The sequence below is a fragment of the Cryptomeria japonica genome, chromosome 1, assembly GCF_030272615.1.
Source record: "Cryptomeria japonica chromosome 1, Sugi_1.0, whole genome shotgun sequence".
NCBI classification, from domain to species: Eukaryota; Viridiplantae; Streptophyta; class Pinopsida; order Cupressales; family Cupressaceae; genus Cryptomeria; species Cryptomeria japonica.
In genome coordinates, this window is record NC_081405.1 from 496480480 (window position 1) to 496507479 (window position 27000).

Genomic DNA, 27000 nt, shown 5'->3' on the forward strand with positions numbered 1-27000 from the left:
ATAAACTTAACCCTGACACTAAATCCCAACCCTATCCCTAACCCTAACCCTATCCCTAACCCTAACCCTAAATCAAACCCTAACCTTGATGTGAACCCTAATTGTAGCCCTAACAATGATGTAAACCTTAATTCTAACTATAATACTAGCCTTAACCCTAACTCTATTTGTAACCATAATATTGAGCATTGAATAATGTTTTATACTACCATTAAATAAAGTCTAATATAAATCTTACATTTAGTATATGCTTTAATCTTGCAACACATATATATTTATTAAAAATAATCTAAATGGATATATAAAATTTCATATATCTCCACATAATAATATAATAATATTATAATATAATTCAATTCAAAAGAAAGATACTATATAATTATATATTGCATTTATTTTATGTTTTCCATGTCGCCAAGCGCCACTGCCACTACCATATATATCTTCAATTTTAATTTAATCTATATAAAATACGCCGTGAGATATCCTTCTCGAGGCGCCTAAATCTTCAATTTTAATTTAATCTATATAAAATACGCTGAGAGATATCCTTCTCGAGGTGCCTAAATAGGCGCCTCGAGAAGGATATCTCTCGGAATATTTTATATAGATTAAATTAAAATTGAAGATATATATGCTAGTTTTATAATTAAGTATGGTAAAGGAAAGACATTATATATTTTTTAAAAGTTATATGTAATTGCTATAATATTTAATAAACACATTCTGAAAACAATTGTTTGGTGCATTCAAAATATTTGAGATTGTATGATTTATTTGAGGCGCCTCGAGAAGGATATCTCTCGGCTTAGTTTATATAGATTAAATTAAAATTGAAGATATATATGCTAGTTTTATAATTAAGTATGGTAAAGGAAAGACATTATATATTTTTTAAAAGTTATATGTAATTGCTATAATATTTAATAAACACATTCTGAAAACAATTGTTTGGTGCATTCAAAATATTTGAGATTGTATGATTTATTTGTATTTTTTATATAAAGTACAATCAGATTTTTTTTAAAAAAAATTATCTAATTTTTTATATAAAGTACAATCGGATTTTTTTTAAAAAAATTATCATATAAAAATAGAGATTCCAAACATACTGTCGTAGTCATATAAAATTGTTTTTATAAATATACTCAGTTTATATATAATTTTATTCATAACAAATATGTCTTATTTTCAAATTTAGACCTTAAATGCATTAAATATCCCTAGGGGGAAGATTTTTCCACCTGCCTCGCTTTGTCGCCCTGTTAACTTAGCACTACTCTGTTTTGAATTCTGCGAGTAAATGCAGACAACGATAGCAGAAGTTCTTTCACCTGTTCCTTTACTTTATCATCAACAAGATTTCCATCACCATCAAATTTTGCAGGAAGTTCAAATGCTCTGACACGAAGCTCAGGTTTGTTGATAAAATGTAAATTGAGGAAAACCCCAATTTGCCTCAAATGGTATTGAGCTAGTCCACCGCCAAATCCTCCCCCAGCACTCATTATAGCCGCAGGCTTGTCGGCCCAAACATTGGGAGGTCTGGATGCCCAGTCAATGGCATTCTTCAAAGGACCTGCGAATATGGAGCCATATACAATAAACATAAGATTTTTATAAAGCAAACGCAAAAACAGGGCTAGGAGACGGCAGAGGGTGCTGAACAGAAAACGGAGCTGGATGAGGTTGAGCATAAGAAACAAATTAGTAATTGTTTCAGGTAAATGTATGCTTCATATTTTTTTAGCAATTTGTTAAAAATATGATTGTGAATTACAATACGTAATAATCCTGATGGTACATAATGTTGAAATGCGAAAGAAATGGGGATTCGAGAACATAAAGATGGGAAAAGAAAATGCTAAGCGGGTTGGTTCTAGCATCCTCCTGAATTGTGGGCTGCAGGCAATGGTTAAATTTGATGGTTAGTCCCCTGCCTGTCAAGACTGCTATCTCTTAATCATTGCCCTTCAAATGTTAGGAATGTTCTGAAAAATGAAAAGTCAGAGACCAAATATATGTTATCAACAGTCCTTTAAACCTATTCACAGTCTGCTCAAAATTTCGCTTTTCATTTGATATTGCCTTTAAACAAAATGATTCTCCCACATTCCCACCACTATTGTGTTGAGGAGTTTGCTCATGGATCAGTTAAAATAAAAATTCAGGATCTTCTATTTGCTGTTGTAATGCTCATGGATCAGTTAAAATTCGAATATAGGATCTTCTATTTGCTGCTGTAACGCTCTATCACTTAGTTACTGGCTTCCTTTGTGGTCAGTTTGTTGTTGGTCCAAACATGGCTTATTTCAAACACTCCCTTTCATAAGCCACACTACAGGTGCTTGGGGCGCTTAGCATACCCTGACTCTGATACTTGAGCCATTAACTAGGACTCAAACCCAGGACCTTTCATTTGCTGCTTAAGTGCTGTTACCACTGAGTTACCATCCCCTTTGTGATCAATCCATCCTTGGTCTGAGTGTTTTTTATTTCCAACATATTGTATTGCAGAAGGGTAGCAACCCAAAGGATGTGAAATAGAACCCGCCCCCTCACATTTCTTGCAACATAGGATTCTACAAAGAGCTGATAAATGCTGCTCAATCAACTACATACAAAAAAATATTGACAAAGGTCTGATCAATTAAGATAAATAAAAAATTTGCAAGGTATGAATGGGATTAGAAGTGGGTAACTGACGAAATGCCACATGCTGTCCTCAAGAAGACTGCAATTCTATATTGCAGATTTTTTTCCCAAGGAAATTGCAATATGTAATCATCATCTGAGAACCGTTATGATACATGGCATGCTAAACAAGCATGTAAGTTGGAAATGAGTTTTACATAACTTTGTTGATCTCTATAAACATATCTTTGCCATAAAAACTTGCATCCAAATCATATATTGAGTGTGGCATTAAGCTAGGTGACAAAGGATAGCAATCATAAGACTCACATTAAAACAATCAAATCAGGGGCAAATAAAAATTCACAAGCACATGTGCGAGATTACCCTTTGAAACTTGGGTTTGCAGGTAAAAACTTCAAGCGCTTAAATTCAAATCCTCTAAAATTTGAACCCTTCTAGATACCACTCATTTAATCATAGGAATCCATGTGCGAAATTTAAATTACCTTTCTTGATGAGTAAAAAAGAATCAGTAGTGTTATTTTTCACCATTTTAAGATTAGTTTGGATCATATGTCAATGTAATGTTCCCTTTTGGGATAGCCCTAAATCTTGCCCTAGATTACTATTCTCAATTGATAAGGGAGGGTTAGAGAGAGGGTGCCTTTATCTTCTTAGAGGGAAAACAGTTTGCCAGTCCCTTTATTGTTTTCTGTTCTGCTAAAGTATTCTCCCTTTTAATTCTTTTTTCATTCAGATCAGAGTGTAGATCGAACTTCTGTATATATCTACATATCAATCTTAATGTAAGTGTTTTCTATCTGCATAAGGAATTCACTGGTAATCATACCCAGATGCTGTTATAAGCAATCAGTCAGTTTCGGTGTGGCTTTCTGAAGGTCTATGTCTTTAAGTCTGATCCGCCTGTGACGTTGATGTTGATGTAATTCTGAGTGCAGTCTATTTCTCTCCAACTGATTCATGTGTTATGGGTATATATGAAATTAAGTATGTCTGTCATACATATTGCATTCTATATTAATATTACTACCGAATTGCATAAGAAAATTATCAGGCTTCATATGTTAAGTATATATCCAACCAAGAACAAAGATGTTACTGCCTGTAACTTAATAACAGTTCTGTTCTGATCTGATTGATGGTGATCTCACTGGATGCTTGGATTCCTTTCCTTTATATCTCTCAATGTGAAGGAGGGGTCACACCTCTTCATCATGTATGCCCTTTGGCAAGAGGCACACCCTTTCACCATCAGCACCCTTTGAAAGAGTGCAACTCTTAATTATTTCTGCCCCTTTGAAAGGGACACAACCTTTCACAATCAGATCTGCACTTTTATTTAAATTAGATCTGCACCTCTGATTCCGAAATTATCCCCCTCAAATGAGGTTCTCTTCTCCCTTTTATATCTCATGTTTGAGGGAGTCACAACCTTTCATTTCATGCCTTTGACCATTCATTAACTTAATTAAAATTTAATAAAATTTAATTATATTCTTTTATATTTTAATTTTAATTTTATTATTATCATTTATCATTAAGTTGTATTTCAAAGTGGGGACATTACAGTCAATTACATTTTCTCTTTCAATTAACTATAGCTTTTAATTGAAGGGTGATTCATCAGAATGCATGCATTTGATGCAAGGAAAACTATTATGCGAGAAAATAGTAGTCTATTTTTAAGAATAACATTTTATAAATCCTCAATTTAATGGATTTCATTAGGTAAAAGATGGCTTATATATCATTTGAATTGGACAAAGTTGAGGACGGAAGCATTTATAAATAAATAAAAGTGGATTATCGTCTTGAGCAAAATGAAGCTTAAAACTAGATTCATGAAGAAGAAAAAGATGAGGAAACCCCAGACTTGGATCAAAAAAGCATGAAAAAGGTTGAGGTACTTGGTTGGCAAACAAAAAACTTCAACGTTAGAGAAATATGTATTCATTCAAGAGAAGAATTTCATTATCTCAATAATCCTAGCAGCAGGCATAACTTCATCAACAATGAGTAGGCAATACAACTGACATTTCAAGCAAGGAACATCAAGCAGATATGATTTATAAAGAGAAGGCTCAAATTTTTGAATACTGAAAGCTTACCATGGACAAATATGTTTTGAATTCCAATTTTTGGGCCACAGCTATGGATCGTTTGTATATTGTTCTTGAATATGGTTAGAAACTTCGAGAAAGTTGCCAATCTTGATGTCTACAAGAAGTCATGAGGGAACAGTGGAAGAAAAAGAAATTAACTTTGAAAGACAATTGAAAAAATTAAGTGAGGAGTAGGGCACAGGCATATGGTGAGAACGCTCAATTATGTGAAGGCTTGAAGCTTACTATTGATAAATATGTTTTGTATTTTGATTATTATGGTGTAGATATGGATGGCATAGATATTGTTCTTGGATATCCTTGGTTAAACTTAAAAACTTTTGAGTGCAAAAATTTGTGAGGCTTGGTATTGGAAGAGAAAGTAACCTTGTAGGATATTGCATAACATGAGCAAACAATTAGAGTAGCATTTCATTGAGCAACAAAGAAGCAACAACAATTGACATACACGGTATTAGAAAAGCACAAAGAAAGTAACCTCATTAATATTGCATAAGATGAGCAAACAGTCAAGGTCAAGAAATGCATTTTATGTGATTTGGACACAATTTTGCTCCAACATCCAAAAAATGAAGAGCTTGAGGAATAATAAGAAGAAGAGCATAAGATAGAATCAGAAGAGAGTGTAAGCAGGTCTTGGTTGCTTGTGAAGGAATCTCAAACCCTTCACCAAATCAAATGACAAAAGAACATGTGTAGGAAAAGTTGAAGAGTTAATAAAGGTTGCAGGATATCAATATCCACATCACCATGAATGACAGCAATTAAAGAAGCATGTAATGGAGCAACAGAGAAGCAACAATCATGCATAGATACTTGATACCAAAGGAACAGCTATGGGTATATACAATATCAAATAAACAACAGCAGACATGCACGATATTGGAAGAGCAACAATTATGGCTACTGCAACACCATTGAAGACCGTTGTGTAGGAAGATCTCATATAGATGGATAGACAATCAAGCTTGATAACAATTGTCAACAATTCACAGAAATTGCCAATGTTTAGTTTTTTCAAAGACTTTAATGGCGAACCATGCTAAGGAGGTGGCATGTTAATGTACCTACACCACAAATATTATGGTATACATTGGGTTTATGGAGTGGGTGACATGTGATGTGCATAATCTTTGTCTGGTTATATTAGGTCAAAAAGGTAAGTGGTGGGTTGTAGCTGGTCAAATGGGTTACTTGTGGGTTACGAGTTTATCCTTCTTCAGTATTATTAAATTTAATACAAGAGATTCAAATTGTTTCATTGGGAATGATGTGAAATACTGAGATAATGTATTTGTCTTAGCTCTCATATTTTGAGATATTTTGGGAAGTATTCTTAAAAGGGTGTTCTCTTGAGTACATAGAGTATATCTCTTGCATCAATAACTTAAGGGATTAAATGTATTCTCTTGAGTATATTGAATATTTCTCGTGTGTATTCTTTGTTATTCTAGACACATTTCTAATGTTGATTGCTTAGTTCATTTTTAAAACACATCAACCACATTTACTATGAATTTGACTGAATTCCATATTCTTTTTCTGTTTTGTGTTTTTTTGGGGGGATTAGGGTTTTGGAAGTATGATATTATTTGTTGAGATGCATTTCGGATATTTTTTTACATGTTTGGAAATGGGTTAAGGCATACATTGGTGGAGTTGAATTATGACTTCATTTTTCTGCAACTTCAGTCATGGCCAGCACATTCGCTGTTAGACACATAAAGTGAGGTAAATAACATGACTAGTCAGCATTTATAGTTTTAGTTTTCTTTGTCCCATATATTCCAATGCAGTTCAAATATAAGTATTTTTCAAACAACTTACAGTAATATTTAATGAACTTTGAATGTTTCCATGACTACTTGTAATGCCAATCACCGATTTGAGTGTTCAGCTTGTCCACAAGAGTAGACCACCACAAAACGTTGATTTATAGACCTTATAATGTTGACCATTGTGTTGATGTTATAGCAGCAGGAGATATCTTTCCGCTGACTGCTGTATTAGTTGTTATAATTACTTTATATTACAACTTGTGTTTATTCTAGCTAAACTTTCGGATTAATATCGCACCCCTTGGTTTTGACTTTGAGCCTCCCGATAAGAGTCATGTCTGTTCGTTGTCTTGCCTTAGCCGAGTATATAGTTCCCTTTGATCGGGAGTCTTGGTGGGGGTGGCGTGGTCATAGAATATGCTATGGTTGCATATGCGATACCAGTGGATAAACAACATGGTATCAGAGCAAAATAGATTTTGTGCCTGCTATTTAGTGATAATGACCAGGAGATTGAAAAGTATTAATGAGTTATGAGTATTTGTGTATACTTGATGGTGTACGAGTGTCACTGGAGCATCCACCCAAGTATAGTGTTGCAGATTTACCGTTTTAGAGGCCTGTGATTGCAAGGGAATATTGTGGAATAAACCCACGGGAGTAAGTTGGAGGTCGTGTAAGCTGAAAAATCAGGCACTTCAAGTATTTGCACTCTTCACGTCACTCTCTGCTGTAACCTTAAACTTGTTGAGAACAAATCGTTTCCATGTTATTATTTGCTGATGCAAGGTGAGTTTGTTGAAGTTGATACCTGGCGTGGCATGAGTTTCTTCAGAACTTTCAGGGATATCTCCGATTCATCTGCAGCACTTGTTTTGTTCTCCTAAGCGGTAGCACCAGTATTCATAGTTGAGTGAGATGGTGATGCCAAAGCTTGATTCTTCTGCAGTGAAGGCGTCTAAAGATCGGTCTTAATCTCTCTCTCATTGATCTTCTGTATTTGGAGGTTCATGCTTCTTTTTCAAGCCACGATTTATCACTCGGGATTGCAATCTGGTCTAAGAAGCTAGCCAAACCAGATCTGAATATGAAAAAAAAATAAATTATTTCTTGATTCAACCTGATAGTCGATTCAGAAGAATAAGACGTGCCTTGGCATCATTAGCCAGCCTTGTTTGAGCATAGTTAGCTTGATCATTGATTGATTGGGCATTAATTTTTTGGTGCTTTCTATTGTTTGAGAGATCGTGAATTTGAGGAGTAGTTTGCTACGAGTGAGATAAAAAGAGGATTATAGCATTGTGTGTTTTTTCAAAAGCCATTGTAGTTGCCATTGTTAAGAGAGCGCACTTCGAACTTGGGTTGCCACAGAACCCCGTGCTTCTTGACAATGAGAATGGTAATGAGAAGTGCGTTTTGGAGCGCGAAAATTGCGTGCAAAATGAGGAAAATAAGGTCGTTCCGAACTTCAACGTTATTGTTATTGAGAGCGATGACAATGAGGAAGAGTCGAAAGAGGCAAAAGCCGCCGTGGAAGTCGCTCGGGAAAAGGTCGTTTCTTGTCGCACAAAGAAGAGCTCGATACAATGATTGAAGAATCCCAGTAGCGAAGAGTGAGCCCTAGGCTCTAGACCACCGAAAGGCCTCTGTACTTCCCGCGTCCTTGGATTGTGCAGGCCAAAGCTAAGCAAAATAATAATGATGTTGACTCACGATGATGATGATAGAAAGCAGGGCTCTTGTGAGAAACCTGAAAGGGCCCCTCGAAATGGTGTTACTCAGTACGACAGGGTACTACCACTGGCAAATGGTTTGTAGGAGATATCTTCCGGTGGCTTTGGTCCGCATGCCATGAGACTAAAGGACCAGGATATGCTAATTCCCTTGGTTGCTGCAATCGGCCTAAAGCCAAATGGCAAAGAGGCTACTCAGGCCGAAGGGAAAATCCAGTCAAGCGATGCCCTGTTGGAGGAGTCTCCACTGCAGATAGCATACTTACTCCTGAGGCTGTTGCCATATCAGTGAAGACAAATGGGGGGTCTAAGCACACTAGGCATAATAAGGTTAATAATGTCAACAGTTCAGCTTCCCTGAACCCTTCCAGTAATTCGACACAAGCAAGGAAAGGAAAATCAAGAGAAAATCAAATTGAACAAACAACTTTCGTACTTAGTGGGTAATATCATTGAGATATTGAAGATGAACCTTGAGGAAGAAGCCGATCAACTTCTTCAAAGAGGAAGAACCTATACAAATTGTGATTAGTTTCTTCAAAGAGGCAAAAATTACATTCAGAGGGAGTCTAACAAACCAACAGAAGCAACCTTGGACGAGGAGGTCAGGGGGTTGATGCAATAACTTGGAGCTTCAAAGGGAACCACATCATCATAAAGCCCTTGTTAGTGTATATTTCTCTGAGACGGAGAAGTATGAGGTGAAAGCCCTTGTTAATGTATTTTTCTCTGTGATAGAGAAATTTGAGGTGAAAGCCCTTGTCTTTCCACCCTCTGGGAGTAGCCATGGTGGACGTCATGTTGAGTAACTCCACAACGATGTGTTTCCTTCCACTAATGGGAGTAGCCATTGTGAAATCACATTGAGAGATTTTGTGATGATTCTCTTGTACTTGTGTTTATCCACCCTTTGGGAGTAGCTATGGTGGACGTCATGTTGAGAGACTCTATGACGACATCACGTTGAGTGACTTTGTGATGGACACTTGTGCCCTTCCACTCATGAGAGTAGCCATGGTGGACATCATGTTGAGTGACTCCATGATGATATCACGTTGAGAGACTCCATGATGGGCACTTGTTCGTGTGTTGCATTCCACACATGGGAGTAGCCATGGTGGACGTCATGTTGAGAGACTCCATGACAACATCGTGTTGAGGGACTCCGTAATGAACCTTTGAGCTTTCCACAAATGGGTGTAGCCATTGTGGGTGTCATGTTGAGAGACTCCATGACACAAGTATCTGGAAAGATATCTCCCTAGCTAAGAGGGAGTGTTGATGTTATAGCAACAGGAGATAATATTTCCCTTGACTATTGTATTAGTTGTTATAATTACTTTATATTACAACTTGTGTTTATTCTAGTTAAACTTTCGGATTAATATTGCACCCTTTGGTTTTGACTTTGACCCTCCTGATAAGAGTCATGTTTGTTCGTTGTCTTGCCTTAGCCGAGTATATAGTTCCCTTTGATCGGGAGTCTTTGTGGGGGTGGCATGGTCATAGAATATGCTGTGGTTGCATATGCGATACTTGTGGATAAACAACACATTGAACATACATTTATGGTTTATGTTGTGATGTTTTCACATATTGCCCAATTGCAAATGGGGACCCCTACTTTTTCTTGCTTTCTAGGTTAGTTATCATGGTTTAGTCGTCTAGTGGTGTCTTTAGCTATTAACCTTTTACTTGAGGAGGTGCAATGCCTTAGGTTGTCAGGAAGTAATCAAGTCATTTCTTTCTCTTTAAGTGGAATTAAGGTCAATGTGGCTTTTCAATGCCTTAGCAATGGACAATATATGATGATCATTTATTTTGATCATCATCATCAAAGATGGAAACAATAGGGGTAAGTGTGGAGGTCAGTCATAGGAATTGAGATGTTTGATGAATGCCAATAAAAAAGGAAAAAACTTGGAACCTGGGGGTTTTGGGATTCCAGGGTCAAGAAGGAAAACGGCTTGGAACTTGGGGGTTTCAGGATTGTTGGTTGAAAGTTTTGTACACTTGGGGAAATATACAAAATTGTGGCTTCAACCACATTGTGTGAGTAAAACTCTCCTAATTAAGGGAAGGCTCTCCCTTCTATATCTAATCTAAAACTAAATAGGATGAGACAATAGTCTTTCTTCTTTCTTCAAGAAAGCCAATATCCTTTTCTCTCCACAGAAAAGTGATAGCAAGTTAACTTAGAACAGCAATAACAACTTTTTGAAATAAGATGAGAGAAAGGAAATGAAGTTTCCTGAAAGCTCAAAGACTTCCGTCACTTCCTTCGGGATGAGATAACAATATCAAGCTCAAAGACTTGAATATACGAAGTCTTATCTACCCTTTTCTATGCTAATAATATCAAGAACAAATTATAGCAGCACAAAGTATGAGCTCAAAGACTCACAACTATTTCTTATCGCAAAATCTATTTCTATTCTCTTTCAAGAACAAGTGTAAGCACAAAGTCTTACAACTCTTCCTAGAAGAATGTTTACTCTAATTTATATTAACCTCCAATACTTGCAGCACAAAGATTGCAAATCAAATTCGATTAAGCTCTCAAAGAAACACTTGCAAGAAAGATAATATGGAATACAAACTCAAGAATGTAGCACAAAGACTCAACACTTGAGTAATCTTTTTCTATTTCTTTCAATTCTTCAATTTACACGTAAAAGCTCAAAGTCTTCTTTGCTGCAAATTTGGTAGAGTTTTTGCTTGCTTTCCAAAGATAAAAATTACAATAGACCCCCTCAAGTATTTATAGGGGAGGAGTCTTGAGAAAAAGTTGGGAGGATCCTAACTAACTTGAGAAATTCTCTCAACCACCAAGACTTATTCAATAACTCTTATTCAATAACTAACTATGACTTATTCAAAGTCACAAGTCCTATTCTAAATTGACTTGTAACTCGTCTACATGTAATTACAAAAGCGCAAGTAATGACTTAACTTGCAATTTACAAAATGTTTTTACAAGTAAACATGTTAAAAGAGAAACTACAACTAAGAGATTACAATTCTGAAAAATGCAACTACATGTTGAAAAACACTTAGGTTGCAGCATGTGAAGACATGAATCCTTTGAACTTTTGGATGATCATTTGCAGCTCATTAGGATTTGGTTCATGGGTATTTTTTGCCACGATCATGGTTTTCACAATAACATCGTTGCAAAGAAGGATTGTGGCATTATTCTTCTCAAAGGAAGATTGAATTTCCTGCAAGAAGACTTGATAGGCAACCAAAGCTTGAATAGATGCAGTTGAAAATGGTTCACTCCTCCACTCATGATGAATCTTCAACTGTAGATCTGAGAGAAACCTTTCTTCTGATAATAATTCTCCATTGTGATCCATGGTATTGCAAGAAGCTTTCTCACAACGAGAAACAATATCCTTGAATACTTCCAATCACAGTCTCATAGAATCATCAATGTCTTCAACAAGTGACTTGAGAACAAGGGCTTTGTTCTCCAAGAGCTCCTGGTATTCTAGATACACAACCCTCAAAAGAATAACTCGATGTTCTAGAAGAACACTCAACTTTTGTTGGGGAACCTTGAGCCATGCTGTCAAGCTATCTTCTACCTTTTCCAAGTTCTGTTTGAAAGCGTCAGAAACCTGGTTCAATTGTTTCTCAATGGTCTTCAATTTGACCATCATTTGAAAAACCTCCTGCAAGACCTGTGCACATAAATCATGAAGCTAATCCACCCAAGATTCCAATGCTTGTACCTTTTGAGCAACTCTCTCAACTCCTTGAATTGATTCTTGCGGATCGGAAGAACTTGAAGGATTGCTCCCTTCACTAGCAAATTTGGTGATCTTTTGAATAGCTGCAACAAGTTGCCTATCCTCTTCTAGCTTGTCTTTCTTGGCTAGAAGTTCATCATATCGCTGTACTAGTGAAGCTACGGACTGCTGGGCATCATGTTTGACTACTTCATGTGTTTGCTTACCCAACTCTACCCTTGTGACCTTGTAATCAGCAACTTGCATCTTCTCATGTGGCTTGTCTACAAGAGGTTCAACAATTTCAGCCACCTTCATCTTGTTGTTGTCAATAATTACCCTTGAGATTGTCTTGGCCCTTTTAGCAACCTTAGGCCTAGATTGCTTAAGTTGCTGATAATCAAAGACATCAGGAGAAATTTCTTGCTTCTTTCTCTTGGGAGTGAAAGAACTGAGCCATGGAGGTAAAGCCATTAGCTCTTCTTCAGTAGTAGCTGAAAGCAGAGGAGAAGCAGTTTCTGTTTGAACAATCGTGGTCATCCTGGGGGAAGTATCTGTCTGGATAGCAACCATGGCTTGCTCAGTAACCAAAGGGCATGAAGATTGTTTCATAAACTCCTCAAAGCTGGAAGCAGAGGTATCAATCTCTGACAAATGAATACATGCAGGAGTATCCTCGAAGATTTCCAACAAACTCTCTTGTTGATGATCAAGAGGTGGCTCAACTGCTGAAATGGGAACGACATTCTGAGGAGACTCATCCACTACTGTGTCAGGAGGAGATAAAGGTAGCTTCATGGGGATTGAGGAAGGAACCTCATGAGGTGACTCCGAAGTTAGTGACTTAGGAGCATCATTTGACTGTTGTTCTTCCTCTGGATCTTCAGGATCAATCACATGAATGTGAAGCTGGGATTTCTCCTTCTCACGAACTGCCGCCTCCTTAGGAGGAAGTACCATCGCCTGACTAACCCGCAACTTGATTCTTGTGCCCGAAGATGATGCACCTTCCTTGTTATCTATCTTGATTTCAAACTTGCGTCAGAGGGGTCTTGTAGAATCATCTTCTCTTCCAACCTTGATCTTGATGAGTCTAACACCATTACCTTTGAACCAAGTGTTGGTGTTAGCTAGGATAGGCTGAAATCTCTCAAGAATGGAAGTGCATCCTTTGTGTGACCATTGAATTAATGGAAGTGGAGCTTCATCAACTCTTCGTGAAACATATTTTGGATCAAGCACATTCCCATCATCAATCATTCCTTGTGGAATGTCCATCAAGTTCAAATCAATAATCTGTTCAAGGGTGAGCTTGCAATAATCCATCTTATGAACCTCCTTTTTTGTACGAAGATCCACCCAAATATCCTCTATGCGATGCACATGTATGAAGGGCTTTTTGATTCTCTCCTTCATACCTTGGTAGTCAAAATCTGCTCTTGATTTAAACCTTTTGAGTTCTATCTCCCACATTTTGGTCTCCATAGCTTTGGCTTTGGTGGATGCAACAAGGGAATACCGGCCAATCTTCAATAGGTTAGTTGTAGAAATCCCCATCCCAACCTTATGCTTGACAGATTGATGTGCATGAACAACCATGATATGTCTTCCCAACTCCATAAGAATAATCTTATTAGTTGAGTATCTAGGAGCATGTACGGCTGCCCGCTGTAACATCCAACTCTCATGTAAGTGAAAGTTGGGAGTTGAAGGAACAAGCAAGCATATTCATTCACTCTTTCCCATGCCTCGTTTGATACTCTTCTATTCTTTAGAGTCTTATCAAACCGACACATGAAATAACCAAAGAATGCATCCTGAACCCTTCTGAAATGTAATTTGCTGAGTCTCAAAGGCACCTGATCATAGTACTCCCACACAGGTATAAGCGAGCGATCACCCTTGGTAGAAAGACCAAGGAAATGTCTAAGTGATGCTGCTAAATACACTAAATATGAATTTATATAGAATGTCATGGTAGTAGGGACTGCTGCAAGTTGTTCACACAAGGCATCACTAATAATTTCTCCCCATGAGATGTGATGGGACTGCCTTATGAACATGATAAATTGATACATCAGAATGCTCTAGACCCAACATCTTGCTGAGAAGAGTAATGATGTCTCAAATTTCCCACTTGAAAGTGGTACGTAGCTCATGAATCCACCTGTTAATGTGGCGTTTGCAATCCCTTTCCCTCTTGACATGATAATCAGCTGCACTATCCTTGGAAATCTCCATATACATAGGTGCTGACGGTATTCTGAAAACTTTGTCAATAGTATCCACATCAAGATGGATTATTGCCTCCCCATCATCATTTCTGATAGTTCTTGTCTCATAATCAAAATGATGAGCACAAGCAAGAACAAACTTAGGCTCTAGGGCAGCCATCGAAAAAGAAGAAGCATGGTGAATGTGGCTATCCAACAGCCGTTGCATATTACTATCTTGCGGATCCTCCACCCTTTTGATGAAATTTGACATGTCAACATGCCTATTTCCGTATCCTTGATATGATCCATAGTAGAGGAAACTTGTGAAGGAGAAACCTCATTCTTGTACTTATCAAATTTATATTTCATCTTCTTTGGAACGGAAGATGATGGTAAAACTGACATTGAAGAACAACCTGGTACACTGCGATGAAGACTTAAAAGTGTCAAAGCAACATCAAGGTTAGCTGCAACTATCATCTTCTCTTCTTCAAATGGGAAAAATTTTAACCCTTGCACTTCACAACTTTGTGAGAGGAAGATGGGAAATAAATAAGGATGCTTGAAACTTGGCTTTTGACCAATTTCGGATCTTGGGGAATGTTTTACAAGTATACAAGTGGGAAAAAACAAATGTGCAATCGGACTTTTGAAACTCGAATGCAAGTGTACTTGTAAAAAAGAAAATGAAGAAGTGGGTGAAAAATGAGATTTTGACATTTGGGAAATGGCGGGAATGGTAGGTACGGATGATGGTAATGAGTATGGATGAAAATGGAAAGATTTTGGGAAGATCATCTTTATGAAAATGGGAAGAAGTTTTAACTTGTAATCAGATTTTAAAAACTTGATTTTGAAACGATGAATATTTTCCAACTTAGAAACTTGGAATTTCACCAAAAAAAATGGATAAGATTTTCCAATCAAAGGGGAAGATCAACTATTTTCATCTTATTTGCAATCGGGTTTTTAAATCCCGAATGCAAGTAAAGAGGGAAAATGGGGAAAGACAATGCAATTCACAAATTGCTTTGCAAACTTGGAACAAAGGGGAAAATCTCTCACAAAACCGATTTTAGGCAAGAACTAACAAAACTGACATATATACAAATTGACCAAGGAAATCAAAACAAACCAAAAACAAGAAATGAAAACAAAGAAGAAAGGAAAAGAACATACCTTGATCAATCAAAATGTCCTCCAAGAAGCAAGAAGCAATCCTTGAAAGAAGCACGAAAATCTCTTAAATAGACAATAAACCACACTCCAAACCCTAGCCACGTTTTTGCCAAAATGCCATATGGATCAAAACACCCATCCAAAGCATGAGGAATCGGTCAAGAGAAGTATTCAAACCCCACACCTAAGCAAGACATGCAAAAATGATTTGGAAGAAGTAAGATTCATGGCATTCCAAGGAGCAAAATCGTGGTTTTCTACAAGCACGTGTTTTGCTGTTTGAAGGCATTAAAACCAGCGAACACGTCCTCCAAATGGCATGTAAGGAGTTGAGAAATGCATGAAAGTAGCAAAGAAACCTAAACGCCTTCTTCCTCCTTGAATCTAGCCACAAAAATCATTGGAAATTGTCAACTAAATCCTCCAATATTGTTGGTCGGGTTCTTGAGGAGGAATGACAAGTTTAAAATGCATAGAACAAAAGAAATCGGGTTTCTTTCACCTATTTGCAAGTTAAAAATGTTCACTTTTTCATGCGCAAGGCAAAATTGGGTTTGTGAGAGCAAACAAGAAGTTTAAAATGCATGTAAAAGGGAAATAAAACTCCCTTTACAAGTTTTAAACAACTCAACAAAAAACTAGTAAAGGGAAAATAAAATTCCTTTTACAAGTCACAAAAATAACTTAAAAATAAAACTTGTAATAGGGAAATAAAATCCCTATTACAATTTAAAGTGACTTTATAAAATTTGTAACGGAGTAGAAAAACCCCTACCAGAACTTAAAATCACTTAAATGGAACTTTTTAAATGAATTACAAGTTTTATTTAAACTTTATAGTTTAAAGTTCACTTGTAATATGTCCAAAAAGTTCCTACAATAACTAAAAAGCCAAAAAGCAACAAGGGGGAAATAAAAAGTAAGTTACAAATTCTATTTTTCATAAAGTGCACTTGTAATTAACTAAAAATTTCCTTACAACACTAAAACAAGAGAAATACATAAAACTTGCAACTTAAGGAAAATTTCCCACTTGCAGACATGGAGAAAAAACTTGAAATTGAAGGAAAAACATAGCAAACAAACTCAGAATGCGATGAAATTTGAAACGTGGTTTGAGGATGGATTGAGGATTAGTCCAGTACAAGGGTAAGGCGAAATTATGCATTGGGAAGCATGCCATAGAGTAAAATTTTCATTTTTTGACAAATTTTTTATGTAATGATCCATCATTTTTGAAAACAAAAATGAGGACAACAAGAATTCTGGGGTCTAGAAGGAAAAGGCTTGGAACCTAGGGGTTTCGGGATTCTGGGGTTATGAGGAAAAGGCTTGGAACATGGGGGTTCCGAGATTTTGGGGTCATGAGGAAAAGGCTTGGAACCTGGGGGTTCCACGATTCCGGGGTTATGAGGAAAAGACTTGGAGCTTGGGGGTTCCGGGATTCTGGGGTCAAGAAGGGAAAAGCTTGGAACCTGGCTCACGACAAGACAACACTTAACATTTCAAGATTCCATTGGTTTTGTCCTTGATCAATTGGGGCAACACTAGTCCATGGAACATATCTCTAATCGGTTCTCACTGATGGATCAAGGGTGTCATAAAATGACAACATTTTGGCGACCTCTACGGGATGTTTGCCTGCTAAGCATGGAATCCAGAAGCCTCAAGCATATCCATTGAGCATTGAGTCACCTGAAGGACCCAAAACATGCGTGTGCCAACACTTGGAGGAAAGCTACGAACTAGAGCATACATTCTCTTAAGGAGGATGTAGCAAGTGCAAAAGCACTTACGAGAGCAATACAACCTCTAATCTAATATTTGCATTGCTTTATATGGAAAGCAAATTAAACAAAGCCATTGATTGGCTTATCAAAATAGTTGCCTTTCTTGACCAGCTTTTGATGCTCTTCATGTTTGTTGACAACCAACCAGGAAAAGAAAAATGATAGGCACCCAACACGCTGTTGGGATGCCTCCCAAAGATTGGGAATAAGGAAGCTCACCCACATTTGAACTTTATCTTCTTGAGATGAATGCGCGAACTGAAACTGCTCTCCTTGACGCTCAACTTCATGCTCAAAGGTAAGCATGACTAGGGACGACTTACAGATCTCAATTTGAGCTAGATGCCTGATTGGACACCCTCTTGAAAATTCAAAGTTCAAGCAAAAAACATTGAACTTACTATTGTTCTTAGCTGCCTTGATATCTTGTTGGTTGGCAGGGGCTGGCGTTGATGACTCGTTTGATGACATGTGAATCTCTTGTTGTTGTTGCTCATGGCACTTTTCCAGTTGAGGAGATGATGATCGAATGTGGATGGATGAGCAAAAAACTTCCAACTCATCCCATAATTGATCTTCATCAATCTCCTCCATGTCTCGCTCCATGCTGGGAAACACCCTCACATCACAATAGTCCTTATGATTATTGGGAGAAGTATTAAGCTCCTCCTTTTGGAACGTAGGCTCTGTTGTGACGTTATGCATAGGTTGAGAAACACCCCTATGCATGTCAGCCGTTTCATCTTCCAAGAAAAAACTGTCCTCATGCTCCTCCACCTCGAGTTCAGTCTCATGCTCATGTTGCAGGTCCTCAACGTCCTTGACTTCAATATGCTGATGATCCGAGACCTCATCAGTTGTAGGCACGTCCTCTTCCTCATTCTGAAAGAAGAAAGGAGGCTCATCAAATAAGAGGAATAAATCCTCTTCTTCGTTGTCACTTTTTGCTTGGATAGAGATACCCTACAAGTGATTGTCTTCAATCACCTCATGCAACAAACCTGATGCTACATCGTTGCAAGTGTGTGAGAGCTGACAAATGGCAGGCATCACCTCCCCCTTCCTCTGCTCATTGGCGCAATCAACTCTCCATTTAACAGGTCTGCCCTTGAAGAGCGAAACAAACCTGATGCTACATCCTTGCAAGCGTGTGAGAGCTGACAAATGTCAGGCATCACCTCCCCCTTCCTCTGCTCATTGGCGCGATCAACTCTCCATTTAACAGGTCTACCCTTGAAGAGCGAAATAGTATTTGGACAAATGGGTTGAGTGGGTGAAAAAAATTGCAAGGGAAGCTGAGATGTTTGAATTTCTTGCATAGAAAAAAACCCCTGAGGTGGGCACCTCTATGAGATAGTAGATTGGGAGCCTCTAAATTTTGGGATGTTAATTCTGGAGGTTCAATTGAAGGCTTAGATGGTGAGTGCCCCCTGTCTGAAACTTGAAATTTTAAACTTGGGCACCTTAGGGGTGGATTTTTCTTCCTGCATGAGCTGCCTCTCCCGAGCTACTAATTGTCTAATTTGTTCCTCACGGACAACAACCTGCTTTGCGAGGAATTGCTCATGTTGTTGTTTTTGTGCCTCTTCATGTTGTTGTTGGAGCTGAGCTTGATGATGAGATGTTTGAATTTCTTGCATAGAAAAAAACCCCTGAGGTGGGCACCTCTATGAGATAGTAGATTGGGAGCCTCTAAATTTTGGGATGTTAATTCTGGAGGTTCAATTGAAGGCTTAGATGGTGAGTGCCCCCTGTCTGAAACTTGAAATTTTAAACTTGGGCACCTTAGGGGTGGATTTTTCTTCCTGCATGAGCTGCCTCTCCCGAGCTACTAATTGTCTAATTTGTTCCTCACGGACAACAACCTGCTTTGCGAGGAACTGCTCATGTTGTTGTTTTTGTGCCTCTTCATGTTGTTGTTGGAGCTAAGCTTGATGAGCAAGTTGAACTTGTTGTAGGTAGCTCTCTTGCTCCAGGTCGATGTCCTTGAGTTGTTCTTGGAAGCTCAGCATCATACTTCTAATGTTGATGTCTTTTAAACTTTTCACATTTTGATGTTGGCTACAAGGATCTAGATGTTGAATGGGAGCAAAAGAGGCATCTTGGGGTTATTGATAAGCATATGATGGATGCCAAGAAGGTTGAGTAGGGGTGGCTGGGTGGTAAGTGTTTGAAAACTACCCACTTGTTTTTGTAGCAAGGTTGTTTGGAATGAAACTAGGAGCAGTCCTAGTTTGATATTGCTGGCAAGGAGGCAGATAATAACTTGCATATTCATGAAATGGAGGGGGAAAAGGGCGCTGCTCATAATATCTTTCCATGATAGTGGCATAGAGAAGGCCAAAGCTTATTTAAAAGATGTTGCAAATAAGAGTAACAGGTCTGCTCCAATCAGAGAGCTGGACACATACTAGCAGGGTCACCAATTTTGTTGAACTACAAAGTCGCCAAGTGCTTGAAATTTGCCTCTTGAAGGCTGAGTGTACTGAGAAACGCACCAATTTTTAGCTTGACGAAGAACCTGTCCCATCAAGCGTGCTAGAAACTATTGTCACAAAAGTTTGCACCCTTGCTGAGCTATCAACTTAGCAACCTCGTGAAACATGGAAGCAACCCCAAAGCCTTGTGCAATTGGGTTGAATCTCTAGAGAAGGCCAACTTCCTTCACAATCTAAGTGTAGGTGTTGAAACAACTCAACACTCCAAATTCTACTTCTAAACCTATCCTAACAGCTTGCAGAGGAAAAGAGAAGAAAGAAATGCTAAAATGAAAGGAGGTGATGCACCAAGATAAGAGATGTTCCTCTCCCCACCTTGAAATGACACAAAGAATCAATTGAAATACCCTGGAGATGCACAAACTTCAGTTGCATGAATGATCCCAAACGTATATATGGAGGTTAGAATTTATTGAATGTCAAAAGGGGAGAAGCTTTCCCACAAGTCACACTCAGAAACAAGTTAACTCAACATATACGTAAACATACACTTACAATGAAGGTAAAAAAACATACACAACATGCATAAGTTGAAGGAAGGCAAGAATGATAATTTCAATTCATTCTCAAGCCAATGGCCAAACTTACAGTTGCGAAAATGCAAGAAAATGTATAAATCTTCAAGAGAAGTAAAAGAGAAAAGAGTAGCTCAAGCCAGTAGGAAGAGAACCCTTTACAATGAGGCTTAATAGCCTATATATAGCAAACTGGTTGCAGAGGAGAGACCAATGGTCAAGGAGGGGAAACCTTGACCCTGATGTGCATGGAGGATATCAATTAGGGAAGGCAGGGAAGTGGACAAACTTGACATAGTGTGTGTGCAAGCAACCTGGCCATTCCTTGACAAGGCAATCCCAAGAAGAAAAGTACTTCTAGAAGGTGGATTGTTTGACATTCCAAAGTCAGAGCATGTAGACCTGACATGAAGGCCATCAAGTAACCATGATAAGCATGGCCCTAGACTCCACCTGACGATAATCCTACAAAAAGCATTAAATGCGCCTGTAGCTCCACAAATGAAAGTAGACAAGTTGCAGGGGTTGGTGGAGCATTAAGAACCTTTAGTGTTGATCACATCATTCGAAAGTGTCACAAGTTGTTGGAAGTCAGACGTTAACTCCTGCCACAAGGGGATAGGAGTCAGGAACCTGGGGGTTTCAGGATTTTGGGGTCATTAAGGGAAAAACTTGTAACCCAGGGTTTCTAGTATTCCGGGATCAAGAAGGAAAAGGCTTGGAACTTGGGGGTGTTGGCATTAGATTGTCATTGATGTCAACAACTGAGAAGATGCAGTGTAGAGATCAGACAAATTACAGTGGAGAGATCAGATAAACAGGTTGACAAAAGTGTTGTTGCAGCATCATATAACACACCATGTTATACGCACAAGGAGATTCAGGAGGAATGCATGGAATGTGTCATTGGAGCATGAAAATGGACAAGGAGGACACAGACAATTGTGTTGGAAATATATTGTGAAATCTGGTTTGACTCAAAAAAAGTGTTTCCTTGCCTTGTGAGGTGGATTGAAGTTGAAATGATGAAAAAATGAGCTACAAACAAGAAATTCGCTCCTGACCCTTCCAAAGGGTCCAAAGCGAAAAACACTAAAACCATCCTTTTCTCCAAATTTTGTGCTAAGTCAGGCCTATACTAGGGTGATAGAAGCTATTTAGAATGCCTTGGAAGGATGTTTCACCTTCAAAAATGTGAATTTTGAGCTAAAATTGGAATTTCGCTCCTGACCCTTCCAAAGGGTCCAGAGCGAAATTCATCAAAATCCCTATTTTCTCCTTGTGTCAAGTCAAGACTTTGAGTCCTAAGGCGTAGTTGAGGTTGAAATGATGTTTCTTTGCCCTGTAGGATGAATTGAAGTGAAGGAGATGAGGAATTAAGACCTAAAGCTTGAATTTCGCTCTTGACCCTTCCAAAGGGTTCAGAGCGAAATTCTTAAAACCTCCATTTTTGCCCCAAATTTACATCAAGCTTGGTGTTGGTTGAGAATGAGGACGTCCTTGGGCATGTATCTAAGCAAGTATGATCACAAGGTGAGAAGAATTTGAGCCAGGAATGCAAAATTCGCTCCTGACCCTTCCAAAGGGTCTAGGGTGAAATTCTTATGGAGCCTGTCCTTGGAAAGAATCTTAAGCAAACTTCATTTTGATATCTTCTTGTTGATGATTTAAGGTAGGAAATGCTATGTTGAAATGAATTTATTATGGTCCTTAATCATCTCTTGATTTGTTTTGCAGATGAAAGAAGAGCAGACATCATCAAGGACGGCCTTCTCCAGTCCAGCATCAACAAGGACGACCTTCTCCAGCCCAGCATCAACAAGGACGACCTTCTCTAGCCTAGCCTCATCAAGGACGACCTCTTCCAGTCCAACATTTGAAGGAAAGACAAGGTGGCATCCCGGTCATCACTCCTCCAGTCGGGTTGGTCCACTTCAGCATGTCCAGATTCAATGTACCTGACTCATCAAAGATGGCACTAACTTCGATGTACCTACCTCGGCTATCCATTGGTCGAATATTCCAGAGAAGACATGTGTCCAAATAATGCAATTATTTCATTGGTCAGAATTAAGTTTGTTGTAACAAACCCTAATTAGGGTTTCATTGTAAAATCTCGGCCATTGATCTCAAAGTGATCTGAGCCATTGAATTGTATTGAGGGCGCTATATAAGCCTTGGCTCCTCATTTGTAAAGGCTAATAGTTAGTCAATAATAACTAATAGTTAATAGTTAGTAATAGAGGTCAGAATAGTAGAATAGCAATTAGAGTAGATTAAGAAGAGAAGGCAAGACATTGTTGCCTTAATTGTAAAGACTTCTTTTCATTGAAGATATGGTGGAATATGTTGTTTCTTTGCAATGTGCATGGTCTCTTGTTGAATCTTCATTTTTGATGATAGATGATTAAATTGAGTGAAGAAAATTGTTGAATGCACCTGTGTGGAATCTGTCTAGTCCATACCACTAGCCTCTTACTAATGGTAAGTGCACCCTGCGTGGTCAACTGGCATAAAATGAGCTTAATCTTAAGTCGTTACACGTCTATTGTTCATGCATTATCTTGAATGGTGATCATTGTCAGATGGTGTACGATTTGAACATATTGGAAGCATCCCTTAGAAGATCGCACTGAGTTGGTGTTGAATTGTTCAACCTGATGGTGAGACCCAGCCCAGTAGGACTCCACCTAGTCATTCATCCATTTTCTCGCTTTCTAGGTAGTAGAGTAGACGTCCTGAACCCTGCATCTTTTGTAATTTGTTTGTCTTCCAGTTAGTTAATAGGACTTGTGATTCCAGCAAATTAGACGTTTAGGTCATTGAGTGTAAGTCCCCTTGTGATTCTAGCAAAATCACATCATACCACGAAGAGCTTATCCACGAGTAGAGATCCTACAAAACAGAACCTTGGAGTTGCCTCGACTGATCCTTCGGCGAGATCTTTAGCAGTCGGGAACTTTGTTCAAGAGAGGATAAGGTACCTTTTAGGTATTTTATTCTTTGTTTGGTCGTGTACAAAATACACATCAACAATGCCCTAAAACATATTGTAATCAGTTTTCCATTGTGAGGTTGGATTGGAGCAGTAGACTCCAGCAACATTTCTCACCGAGGTTTTTCCCTATCGTGGGTTTTCCTCGTATATCGTTGTGTTATGTGTCTGCCTCTTGTTTGCAAGTGCTTTAATTTATTTTCTTATTGGCTTGGAACTTGGGGGTTTCGGGGTTCCGAGGTCTAGAAGGAAAAGGCTTGGAACCGGGGGGTTCTAGGATTCCTGGGTCATGAGGAAAAGGCTTGGAACCTGGGGGTTCCAGGATTCTTGGGTCATGAGGAAAAGGCTTTAGAACTTGGGGGTTCTGAGATTCCGGGGTCATGAGGAAAAGGCTTGGAACCTGGGGTTTCTGGGATTCCGAGGTCAAGAAGGGAAAAGCTTGGAACCTAACTCCCGACAAGACAACACTTAACATTTCAAGATTCCATTGGTTTTGTCCTTGATCAATTGGGGCAGCGTTATTCGAGGAACATATCTCTAAGCGGTTATCAAAAATGGACCAAGGGTGTCTTAAAATGACAAGGAGGAAGAATGAAGATTCATTATCGCAAGATCAAAATCAACATCATGAAACAGTAAACACTTGTGATGAGTTACAAGGAGCAAATGGTTAAAATGCACCTAGTCATCACCTACCCTATCACACCATTCAAATTTAAGGTGTCTAGATTCAATGCCCCTGACTCATCCAATAAGGCGGATAACTACCACATGTGGGCACAAGGTTTGATGTACCTACCCTCATCATCTATCGGTTGAAATTCAAAGGAGGAGATGTGTCCTATTTACTTTAATTTTATCATTGGTCAAGCATTAAATGCTATGTAATGGGTGTAACAAACCCTAATTAGGGTTTCCATTTGGTAATCTTGGCCACTGACTGTGAATCAATCTAAGCCACTCATTGTAAAAGCCTATCTATACAAGGCTCAGTTATTTCATTAATAAAGGTTAATAGTGGATCAATAGCAGGTCAATAGTTCAATAGCAGCTAGCAATTAAAAGTAGAGTAGGAGGGGAAGGCAGAAATTGTTGCCAAACTTGTAAATAAACATCCTTTTCATTGGAGATATGGTGGAATGCATTGTTTCTTCTACATAATTGCATGGTTTCTTGTTATATCCTCATGTTAGATGGTGTTGATTAGATGGATGGAAGCTAGAAGCTATTGTGAATGGTTAATGGTAGAATTATTATCTTTATACTACTAGTATTTTGCTTATTGTGAATTATCTTGCATGGTCAACTGAACTCTTTATAAGCTTAACTTCAATTGCTACTTGCTCATTGACATGCATCGTCTTGATGGTGTCTATGTCCTTAGTAGTAATTTGAACATCATACACTTACCTTAGGAGATTGCACTGAACTTTGTGAAGTTTAGTGCAAGGCAAAGTCTAGTTGAATTTCACTAAATCATTCATAGTTTCTTACATTCTTAGGATTAGATTAACTTTCTCGACCCTTTATCCTTTTACCATTTTTTCAAGTCAAGTTAGATTCCATGTTCCAACAGCATTCAAGCATTCAAGTATCAACTTAAGTCCCCTTGTGATTCCAACAAAATCACATCATACACACTGAGTCTATCCAAGACTAAGTCAAGACCTGACATTCGGAACTTTGGAGTCATCCCATTTGATCACACAGTTTAGCACTTGGGAGGATTTTGTTCAAGATATTTTATTTTGTGTTGCATAGTACATAAAACACACATGAAAGTTTCCATTAGGGGGTTATCTCATGGTTAACTTTTTGTGGGAATAAATCAACAAGGATCATTGATTGATTTATAATCAACAATTTTTTGAATGAGATAAAGATTATATGTATATAATTTTTTAGTTGGAAAGAATTTTGAGCAAAAATAGTTTGGCTATTGTTGGTAGTTGTTGTTCTTGGCCATCTCTATATATTTCGGGATTATAGTTTGTTACTATCATTTTAAGAAATATTATATTCAATTATTACTTCTTGCTCTTAACCATTTGTATTTACATAGAGAATGTGATTTGTTATTGCCCTTTTTAAAACTGTTATATTTACTTATGACTAGTGACCATCTTTGTTTACTCAGATGATAGTATGCTATTGACCTTTCAAGAACTGTTATATTCAATTATTACTGCCTTTACCTATTATATCTTGCTTTAAGAGATTGTCACTAATTAGGAATATTTGAAGCATGTAATGCTTTTGAATATTCCAAGATCTCACATATGATGTATCCAATAATCAATGACATATGATGCAATGGTTCAGTGGATTGTAGGAATCTTATTAACGAGCATATGTGAATTTGATGATAATTGCAGATAGTAAGGGATACTTGCCCATCATCATGGCTAGTCCAAATGACTGAGGAAAAAGATGAGACTTGCGGTGTAACATGGGATGCACCAACATTCCCTTCTAGTTGGAATGCACTAAAAGAGTAGGTGTTAATCACTTATAGTGTGTGTGTCAATCAATCACTAGGTATATGTTAGTTAGTCATTGTGTACTTGTGTAAATGGTCTTGAATATTGTGCATGTTGTTATATTGACGTCCTTGCTAGTGATGACATCAAGTAGTATGGGATGCTTGATTGTTGTAATAGATGATGATGGATTGGGAAAGGGATGGGACTCGTAGTGTAGTATGGGATGTATCAACCTTCCTTTTCCAGATGGGATTTGCTTATGAGCTTCTGTCTTAGTGAACTGGGTATTGGAATGATGCATACAATAGGTTGTATCTGCTTCCATGGTGCCGATTGTTCATGTAAATATGTGATGCATGTGTGAATTGTTCACATGGGATATATGTGATGTATGCTTAAGCTAGTTATTATTCTACTTGTGATGTGTGTATGAGCTAGATATTTATGTATTTGTGATGTGTATGAGCTAATCATTTTTGTACTTGGGATTTGTTTATGAGTTAGTTACTCTATGTATAAGTGATGTATGTTTGAGCTAATCACTGTATGAATAGGATTTTGGAATGAAATCAACCATTATGTGGTTTTGTGTGTGCTTGTACACTAATGATTGGTATGGAACCAACATTTGATGACAATTTGTTATCATTCTATTGTAATTGGAGTAAATTGAAATGAAAGCTTACGTGTAATTAATAGTCATGAGTAAAAAACGAGATCATAGATCTCATACAAGAGGAGAGGATGAACTCTTTATCATTGATGTGCGAACTACAAAGCCTTTGATTCCCAAAAAAGCGATACATAGGCAGGGTCATCATTAATGAACCCTCGAGGTTTAAGTTTGGGTCTAAGGATGACCCTATCATTGGGAGCTTACCATGTAATGAACCCTTGCTGGTTCAATTGTTCAACCTGCTGCAATTTGTAATTCTTTTTTTGTATTTTTGATTATTAAAGATGTTCTTTCAGAAATAGACAAAAGTTGCAGAAGGGGTTTCTTAATTTTCAACACATATTGAAAATAATACATGAAATAATCAGCTTAAACAATAAATTGGAGATTTTAGAAGCATACCCGTAGGTCCTTAGCCAATTTATTGAAATGAAAAGTTTAAATCAGCAACTTACAAAGTTCTGATTTTTATTCAGGAAACAATTCAGATATGCTCTTATTTAATAATAAGACGCCCAAACAGTAGAAGATGGCACCAATTTAATGAGCAAGCTGTGTGTTTGGGAAAGGAGGCCTCCAAGCCACAGAAAATTAACAGCAATAACAGTAAATAAGAAAACCT

At 37.9% G+C, this 27000-nt stretch overlaps 1 protein-coding gene and 1 long non-coding RNA gene across 2 annotated transcripts in view; one reads left to right on the forward strand and one right to left on the reverse strand.

Moving 5' to 3' along the window:
- Positions 1-1109: 1109 nt before the first annotated feature.
- Positions 1110-27000, reverse strand: part of LOC131073504 (NADPH:quinone oxidoreductase) — a 30724-nt gene continuing 4833 nt past the window's right edge. The window contains exon 3 of the mRNA XM_058009947.2: positions 1110-1579. Within this exon, the coding sequence (XP_057865930.2) occupies positions 1266-1579 (314 nt within the window). The 3' untranslated portion in view covers positions 1110-1265. The remainder of the gene's footprint in view (positions 1580-27000) is intronic.
- LOC131073505 (uncharacterized) lies at positions 1574-26117 on the forward strand. The gene is made up of 2 exons (XR_009112886.2): positions 1574-1723; positions 25595-26117. It is a non-coding gene; the product is annotated as an uncharacterized LOC131073505 (long non-coding RNA).